We start from the raw sequence: 9762 nt of genomic DNA on the forward strand, positions 1-9762 counted from the left end.
GTGGTGGCAAAGAATTGGAAATTAAGTGCATGTCCATCAATTGGGCAATGACTGAACAAATTGTGGTATATGTATGTCATGGAATACTGTTGTTCTATTAGAAACCAGAAGGGATGGGAATTCAGGGAAGCCTGGAAGGACTTGCATGAACTGATGCTGAGCAAGATGAGCAGAATCAGAAAGACATTGTATGCCGGGGTTTTATTTACAACGCCGGCTTCTTTATGCTAGTCCGTCCTCTTACTCACCAGTCCAACGCATGATGAGTCTTCGGGGTACCTCCGGCCCCCACTCTTTGATGGGGGAAGAACCAGACAGAGCGCCTGAGGTGGATAATGAGTCTTTATTCTTCTGTGATCACATCCCGCTCTCTCCCAACCTCTCAGCAGACACTTTTATCCCTTCTGTCCTCCCTCCCATGAACTCTTACCCAATGAGGGGCCGAGTTCTGTAACATTCCCTTATAAGGTGATTATGTTTCCCCCGCTAAGCGACCGCCAAGCCTCTTCCCCCCGCCCCCAACAATTGTACACCCTAACAACAACAAGGGGGTGATGATCAACCTTGATGGACTTGCTCATTCCATCAGTGCAACAATCAGACACAATTTTGGTGTATCTGTGATGGAGAATACCATCTATATCAAGAGAAAGAATTATGGAGTTTGAACAAAGACCAAAGACTATTACCTTTAATTAAAAAAAACCATTATCTTATTATGTATATTTTCTCTCTTATACTTTATTATTTTTTCTTAAGGATACGATTTCTCAGGGGTGGTGGCTAGGTGGCATAGTGGATAAAGCACCGGCCCTGGAGTCAGGAGTACCTGAGTTCAAATCGGGTCTCAGACACTTAATAATTACCTAGCTGTGTAGCCTTGGGCAAGCCACTTAACCCCACTTGCCTTGCAAAAAAAAAAAACCCTAAAAAAAAAGGATATGATTTCTCTCTCATCACATTCAACTTAGATCAGTGTATACCAATATAAAGACTAACAGACTCTCTTCTGTGAGGAGTGAGGGGAGGGAAGTGAGATTAGGGGAAAAATTGTAAAATTCAAAATAAATAAATTTTTTAAAGAAAGCAAGCCCTCTGAGGTGCTAATTGAAGTCTAGAGTTAGACAAGAGCTTTTTATGAAACTGAATTTCCATAAAGATGGCTACACAGAATGTTATAGTAATGACCCAGTAAGAAAGTTGAAGTGACAAGGCCCATGTTTGGGAGTCATGTGAATAATCAATTCAAATTAGAAATGAGTTCAATCAGTAATCAACAAGCATTTATTAGGCTCCTCCTACTATATTCCAGACACTTTATTAGGCTCTTGAAAAGAAAGACTAAAATTGAAACATATTCTACTCTAATGGTATTTATATTCTATTGATGCATTAATTAGGGAATCAAGGGGACTGTGGGAAGGAAATATTTCCTCCAGGAGGCATGTGCTGTGAAAGTATATTGTTTCAAATTCAGAAGCTCTTTGTAAATGCCATGAGATAAGCACTATTTATTCATCAGTTTTATCCCAGTATCTTGCACAGTTGTCTGCACATAGGAGATGGCTAATGTTGGTTAAATTGGAGAGAATTTAGTTATTTGTGAGGGATGTAGTTTGCTTGACATAGAAATACTGTTACTTTTATCTTTCTGCTAGCTATGCTAATCTCAATTACAATGTTTTTTTTTCTGGCTTGCCCACCAATTTTTCCATTGCCTTCTTTTAAATCTATGTTATCTCAGGACCTAAGGGGATGCATTACTATTTCATTTTCAGCAGGTATATAATTATCTCTTTTGAATTGCTCCTTAATTATTGCGAGGCATTAATGAAACTTGGTGATGGTTGGTGAATGTTCTGCAGAGTGATAAAGGAAGCCACCCAGGGCTGCAACTGCTGTAGCTGTAGTGTGGGAAGAGCACCCATCTGGAGAGAAAAAATTTTATTAGACTGTCAGTCAGATATGCCTTTCATTGCTGCTAAGAGTTGACACAGTTTCACCCTGATGTCATCAGTTATGTTTTGAACTTTAGCCATGGACATTTAATTCATGTTAATCCCTTAAATTTATTTAGTAGAGTCTTAAAGCATCTCAGATGATTTCACTCACATTGTTTTAATCATTCTAACAACACTCCTAGAAAGCCATGAGTGTCTCCCCATTTTGCAGAAGTGAAAAGATCTGACTCAGATATCCACAGAATATATAGGTTGTCTTGTTTCACAATTCCTGATCTTTGTTCTTTCTTTTGTTGATACCAACCTAAATGAGTTTGTATTTTTTAAAGATCTGTGGTCTTGAAATATTTTGGATCCAGTTTGGATTTTGGGATGCTTCTTAAACATCAGGAGTTAAATGACCAAAAGAGAAAAGGGGAGAATGAAAGTGTTTGGATAATCACATCCTAGGTAACTAGGGAAATATATATTTCCTCCTTAGGAGAATCCCCCCCCCCCCCAAAAGTGTGTCTCTCTTGCTCTCTGCTTGTACCTTAAACTTAGAAATGAATTCTTAAAAATAAACTAAATTCCTCCTAAAAATAAGAAAAGTAAGAAACTGCAGCAAGTATTTCTATTCTGTATCCCTAAATTAACATCTCTTTTTAGTCTTTTGGATCACCTGACAGATAAAATTGACTTCGTGGCCAGAAATGTTTTTTCCTCTAAAGAATAAAATCATAATATGCATTTTCAAAAGAGCAAATGCAATTTATGGTTAATAAGTTGTCATGCATTTTTTTAAATAAAATATAGGACATGTCTACATAGGATAATAAGTAGGTATGGAGAGGTGACTTAGTCCCAGGTTTTTCTAACTTTTCTTCTAGGCAGTGATTTTTTTTTATAGATTTTTGCAAGGCAATGGGATTAAGTGGCTTGCCCAAAGCCACACAGCTAGGCAATTATTAAGTGTCTGAGGTCTGATTTGAACTCAGGTACTCCTGACTCCAGGTCTGGCGCTCTATCCACTATGCCACCTAGCTGCCCCAAGGCAGTGACTTTTGATGGTTTACCTTCAAATTCTTTCTCTCTCCTCTTAACTCTTCTCAGTAATTGTTGTTGGTATTTACCAACTCTGGGTAAATGTTTTTGGTTGTTATCTGGTGACAGAAAAAATAGAGAATAACATCAGATGAAATACTTTAATATAAATTTTTCCAAATGTCTCCCGCCTCCTCCATCCTCGTTTCCATCAACCCTATTTTCTTGTGGAAGACTTCTTTGAAAGTAAAGATGATGAGTTTGTTGTTTCTCTCTCTCACTCTATTCGAAGTGCTATATAAATGTGAGTTGTCATTGTGTTTATTCCATCAGTTCTAGAGTTCCTGATATTTTCCCCATAAGATTATTCTTTCTTCATAATCTTCCTTTTTGCCAATTTCTCTTAGATGCTTCCTTCAAGCCCCCTTATCCTGTTTAAGACCCTGAAGGCAAATGATCTTAACTTAGAAACCCTATTGTAAGACCTTGAACTCAGTTCCTTGCTTTCCTGCAACTGCTCTGCACACTCTTCTCTTTTTATCTGGTGTCTTCACTGCCCCTTGTATGGAGACTATGAACACTAAGTGTAGTGACAGTTCATTCCTGACATTCAGTAAGAGTTCTCTCCATGGAATATTATCCAATACTTGGGAAAATAGTTTATCTTTGTAAAAGCTCCAGTGACTAGCTGATTCATTTTGTTCTGATGGAATATGGCAGATTGCATTTTTATCTCCTCTAACTTCTCAAATTCCCTGTTACCAAGACAGTCAACTTTACTTACAAGGCATCCCAAAGCATCCCTCCTTAGGTCGCTGCCAGGCAAGAATAGCCTGTAGCCAGCTAGGCTTGTAGAAATCTGAGTAGCCAGAAAGTCCACAGAACATGACTGAGGAAAAGAAGATGAAAATGATTATCTTCTCAACATCCTGGGTGTCTGTGACAGTCTTCCCCACTTCTACAGACCCTTCTCCACTCCCATTGTTATACTTGCTGTATCTTCAGGGAGCAGTGTAAACCTGAGCAGGGTTGATATATTGAACCACTGGAATTCTTGACTGATAGGGAAGAGAAACATTGCATCTTTGCTATAGCAACAGGGGACACAACTTAGTTCAACTTTCAGGTTAGCTTCACTTGACCCATTGAGAATTTCGATGAATGTTGGCTGAAGTCATAGGTTTTTTTGGAAGATGAATATTCCTGATGAGATTTGGGCTTCCAAACTAAAGAACCTCTACCATTCCAGCTCTGATGTCCCTCAGTCTACATTTTAAGGGTGGAGGTAATTGTGGATAAAGATAAATGAATAAAAGCTGTTATCATGAATTTTGTGTATATTATACAGGAGGATTATATGCACTTATCTGGAAAGCAGTTCATACTATTTTCCATGAAGATATCTTGTTCAAGAACTGGGAATCCAAGTTTTTCAGTTTTCAAGTTCATTGCCATCATGTTAGCACATAAAATATCCATGTAGTTTTTGGAATGGAGGAACAAGTCATCTAAACATCCTTTCTAGGGACCAGAAAACCAGAGATCATTGAATTTAGTTTTGGTGCCAGAAAGGAGAAGCAATTTCTTTTTTAAGTTTTTGCAAGACAATGGGGTTAAGTGGTTTGCCCAAGGCCACACAGCTAGGTAATTATTAAGTGTCTGAGGTCGGATTTGAACTCAGGTACTCCTGACTCCAGGGCCGGTGCTCTATCCACTGCGCCACCTAGCTGCCCCCAGGAGTAGCAATTTTTAAGAGAAAATGTGTGATTTTTGAAATGGACCTCAGAAATTGTCAGTCTATGTAAAATAAGGGCTTTTGCCAGGAGTCTTTCTGCATGAAGTCTTACAACAAGTATAATTGGGTCTCTGACTAGTTCTTTCTAGGACTCAACCCTATTTGTTGTCTTCTGGAACAGCAACAACAATAGGCTCTGAGAAATCAGTAGTCCAAAGACTCTGATGCCTTCTACTGATCTACCCATTCCCATTCTCAACAAATACAAATAATTAGTCCTTCCTTTTCCAAATGAGTTCATGAATTCTTAAAAGTTATTTGAAATATTGAACTGAACTCTCAGAGACAACTGTCTCCACTTCTAATTTTGTATCAGAATCATCTGACAAAGATATACCTCAATAGAGAAGGTAAGCAGACATTTTTTGTACCTCTAGTCACAAAAATAGTGCAGAGAATCTTTCTGATATGTAGAGATACAAATAATTCGGGATTAGATTACAATTTCAAACTGAAATCTGTAGGTTAGTAGAGAGTGAGAACAATTAAATCTTGAAATCAAGGGGAAAAACTCTCATGGGCAACAGGTATGCCAAAGGAAAACAACCTGTTCTGCAGATCTTTGGTTTTGACTACAATAAAACAGTTGTCTTGTATATGGTGGCAGTTAGATGGCCTCCTGGTCAACACTCTAAATTTCTTGCTAGCTGCCCTTCTGGAGCAATTTTCTATCCCACAAAATAGTCACTTACCAATTTGGCAAACAGAAAGTAGAGGAGCTTATGTGACAGAGCATAGTCCATGCTTCCAGGCTTGGTCATGAGTTCCCTGCAGAGATCAGTGACAGTGCAGGGCTGCAAGCCCTCCTTCCTGAGGAGCAAGCAGTCATAAGCTGTTATATGGAGAAGACAATGAAGTTTAGGCCAACTGTAGGCCTGGCCAAGCTGATACAGATCATTTTTACCTTTAGAATATCTGCTTTTGAGCTTGAAAAGCATATGCAATCTACCTTTGGAGAAAGATTGTTGGAATCTGCTTGAGGATCAAAGCATATGTTAAAAAACAACAACTTTATTTTTCTTATTTTTCTCTTTGGGTTAGGGGGTCTATTTTCTTTTGCAACATGGCTAATGTTTCACATTACTGCACATATAAAATCTATATCAAATTGTCTTCTCATGAAGGGTAGAAGAAAGGAGAGAATTTGTAATTCAAAAATTTTTTTAAATGAATGTTAAAATTATTACATGTAGCTTGAGAAATATGTAAATTATCACTTGGAAAAAATTAAATGAATAAAACATTTGTTCACTGAATGGTTTAAAAAAAGGGAGAAAATATACTGAAATGGGAGCAGCTGCTATGTGAAGTGTTTTTATAGGAGGGGTGGCTCTAGAGAAGGAGGGATTTTTTTGCTAGAGAAGAAAGAAACGGGAATAAAACTCACTTGGTTCCTAGTAAGAACGTCATGCATGAACCACTTAATTCTTCTGAAAAAGGATCTGAGGTGTCAAACTTAGAGTAGATCATGGAGGCATTTGTGTGACTCCATGAGTGGGGGAGCTTCCAAAATGCTGGTTGTAGAGTTTCTTTGAATTCTGACAAAGTGATGAGATAACAATGACCAGTAATACAGTAAGAGAAAGCAATTTTACATAAATTCTGATACTAGATTTCCATCTTACTGATACCCTAGATATAGATTATCTAAGTCCAGATTTCTTGTGCCTCATGAATATATAGCTAGGGTCTTAAGACCTTCACCAGCCATTTGGGAACTAGGGTTAAAATCACTCAAGAAATATATTTTCATCAACAAGAACAGACTCATACTGTCAGTCAAATAAATATTTGTGAAATGCTTTCTCCTCTAAGGCACTGTGATAAGCATCAGAAATATAAAGAATGAGGGGCAGCCAGGTGGTACAATGGATAGAGCACCGCCCTGGAGTCAGGAGTACCTGAGTTCAAATCCGACCTCAGACACTTAATAATTACCTAGCTGTGTGGCCTTGGGCAAGCCACTTTAACCCCATTGCCTTGCAAAAAAGAAAGGAAGGAAGGAAGGAAGGAAGGAAGGAAGGAAGGAAGGAAGGAAGGAAGGAAGTTCCTGGAGGAATTCACAATAAATGGCAAAGAAGAGCATTACAGACTGAAGATACTTAATTTTCTTTAAATAACAAATCCAACAATTGGTTCTGGTTTGGTTAGAAAGTGAGGGGGTCTTAGGAGACCTCAGCACAATTAGGGGTTCCTACAGGATGACATTTAGTGACATATCATTTAAGATTGTTTCTTCTGTGGGGCATTGGTCTAGATAGAGCCCTGGAGATACCAGAGGGGGGCTTTTAGTATCAGAAGGGACTATGAAAGTTGAGAATTCCTACTACTATTTACTCTGTTGGGTATTGTGTTCCTATATCCTTTCTAAGGAAACTGGATGACAATTTATCTATTTAATCCCATAGGTTTGCTCTGATCATTCAAGCATAGGAGATTAGTTTCCCTAACAAATAATTGCACAATATTTACCTCTTAAGTACTTGGAGTCACTGAGATTGAGGTAGACTCTGGCTCTGGTGATGAGTGGTAATAACTTCTTCACTATATTCTCTACCCTCAGACTCAGGGGCTTCAGGGCAGGCTCCTGATTCCATTTCTCCAAAACACCTTTTAGTTGCACTTTGAAGGAAAAGATAGGCAGAGAATCAGGTGTTGTCCCACTGGTGTCCTTTGGTTCTCTTTATTTAAAAAAATGTGTCTGAATCTCATTCCTGTTTATTATTTAGGCAGAGGCTACCTGAAATCTCACTATCCATGTTCTAGTCCCACTGATAGTAGTTACCACTTTTTATGGGTAGAACTGGGATTAGAAGGAACTTGGGTGGGCTGGCTAGGTGGCGTAGTGGATAAAGCACCAGCCTTGGAGTCAGGAGTACCTGGGTTCAAATCTGGTCTCAGACACTTAATAATTACCTAGCTGTGTGACTGTGGGCAAGCCACTTAACCCCATTTGCCTTGCAAAAATCTAAAAAAAAAGGAACTTGGGGACTGGAAACAAGGAACCTCAGCCCCACCTTCTCTCTTTTTTGAGGTGTTTTAAGTATGAAGTCATGGAAGGAAAATATGTACTGACTTTTGTAGTTTGGGTACAATTGGATCTCTAAAAAGTTGAAGAATAAAATGGCTGTAGAAGACTTCAATTAAATTCTGTTTGAGGCTACATTAAACAAAAACAAAGGGTGTAGTATAATAGCTGTGATCCTAAATGAGTAGTGAAAATGGTAACACTTATTTTCTAGGATTATAATTATTCTTTTTTTTAATAGGTTTTTTGCAAGGCAAATGGGGTTAAGTGGCTTGCCCAAGGCCACACAGCTAGGTAATTATTAAGTGTCTGAGACCAGATTTGAACCCAGGTACTCCTGACTTCAGGGTTGGTCCTTTATCCACTGCACCACCTAGCCGCCCCCTGATTATAATTATTCTTAGTCAAGATCAAGAAATATTTATCTTTCCACCTTTTCCAGTACAAATTAGAGATGAGCACTTTCCCTGTCATCATAGAGCCCCAATACTGGGGTTATTTTCTTGGTAATCTGGGTTTGGTATAGGAGGTAAGAAGAGCCTACATGGGAAAAAAATCATCACATAGTTAGTCTAAATCCAGACCCCATGGACATCAATAGACCCACATCAGATCCTAGCAGCATCATTTGCCAGGAGTTTCTGGCACCAAAAATTGCAGGTTCAGGAGGGCCTGAGGTGGCAGTCAGCATGGAATAGGATTAAGGTCTCTCATTACCTCCAGTGAGAGGATTACTTTTGTAGGTAGAAACCTAATGGAAACAATCCCAAACCAAGATCTTGAGGTCCAGGTTGTTTGCTACCTTAAGGATAGTTATTACTAGTTTAAGGGATATGACTGGCCCCACATCAGAGCAGGGTTTTCCTCTTTGTTTGACTTGGCCTTTCTCTAGTACACTGTCATCAGAATACTCTCCTCTCCCAAGACTTAAACAAACACTTCGTCCATTTTCCCAGAATCTCTAAATGTCTCAGATTACAAGGCAATTAAGAGCTGGAGGTTAGAGTAGAGGAACAGTTTACCCACTGGTGACCCAGGGCACTAATGGAAAATTTTTATTTAACTCTCTATTAATGAACATTTTTTTCCTGTCTTATTAGTTCAATGAGGAAAAAAAAGTGAGCCAAAGAGACTATTTTGATTTAGGAAACTGGGCTATCATATTCTTTAGTACTTTCAATGCTTTCAAAATTTTCTTTAGCATTTAACATAATTCTTTTTATTTTTAAAATCTGAAGTTGCAAGGCAAGGATTTTTTTCCAGGCAGACAGAGAACAAATGAAAAAAAAAATGTACCCTTCCTCAATTACGAAAACAAAGTTCAACTTCAACTAATCTTCTATGCCTGAGGTTAGAAAATCAGGTGAAAAGTTTGAAAATAATCTTGGTTGCTAATCATCCTGTGGAAAAAAGAAAAGTCATACTACCTTCTAGGACCCTGAATCCTGTTACTCCATCCAGGTTTAGTTCCCTGTATCTCTTCTCCATGAATGAGGTAGCTTTCTCCAGGGCAGGAAGGATCATCTGCCCCATGGCAGCCTTGCTCTCTGAGAAATCCTGTTGTTGAAGAGATAGAGATGGCAACAGCAATGGTAACAGCAGCAGCAGTCCCATTAGGTACATGTCTTAGTCTTGTACAGTCAAAAATTCACAGCAGCTCCTGTATTTATTGCCTCATGTACCTCTCCTCCCTTCTTCCCCTTCTTCTTTCTCATTAGGCAAACAGTAATAAACAAGCAGATAAGTAAATGCCCTGGAAGGGCTACTTCTGTATTCTGAGACAGCTGATTGGGTATCAGTTTTGAATAGTGAGTAAAGGTCTTTGTAAAAAGGTATGTTTTCCATAGGACCCCTGAGCAGTGTGACTGTCTTAAGTGGTGATTGGGGTTAATGGCTTAGGAATCTTTTTTTTTTTGTTGTTGTACTTAAAGATTTTATTTATTTTGAGTTTTACA

At 38.6% G+C, this 9762-nt stretch overlaps 1 protein-coding gene across 1 annotated transcript; it reads right to left on the minus strand.

The window, feature by feature from the left end:
• Positions 1-735: 735 nt before the first annotated feature.
• Positions 736-9528, minus strand: LOC141495220 (UPF0764 protein C16orf89 homolog). The gene is made up of 8 exons (XM_074196329.1): positions 9235-9528; positions 7252-7401; positions 6167-6317; positions 5472-5589; positions 4370-4505; positions 3769-3873; positions 3017-3103; positions 736-1928 (listed from the first exon to the last, which is right to left on the minus strand). The coding sequence occupies exons 1-8, from the start codon at positions 9428-9430 to the stop codon at positions 1828-1830; spliced, it is 1044 nt and encodes a 347-aa protein (XP_074052430.1). The 5' UTR covers positions 9431-9528; the 3' UTR covers positions 736-1827.
• Positions 9529-9762: the final 234 nt, after the last annotated feature.

This window comes from Macrotis lagotis, chromosome 8 (genome assembly GCF_037893015.1).
Source record: "Macrotis lagotis isolate mMagLag1 chromosome 8, bilby.v1.9.chrom.fasta, whole genome shotgun sequence".
Classification (NCBI taxonomy): Eukaryota; Metazoa; Chordata; class Mammalia; order Peramelemorphia; family Peramelidae; genus Macrotis; species Macrotis lagotis.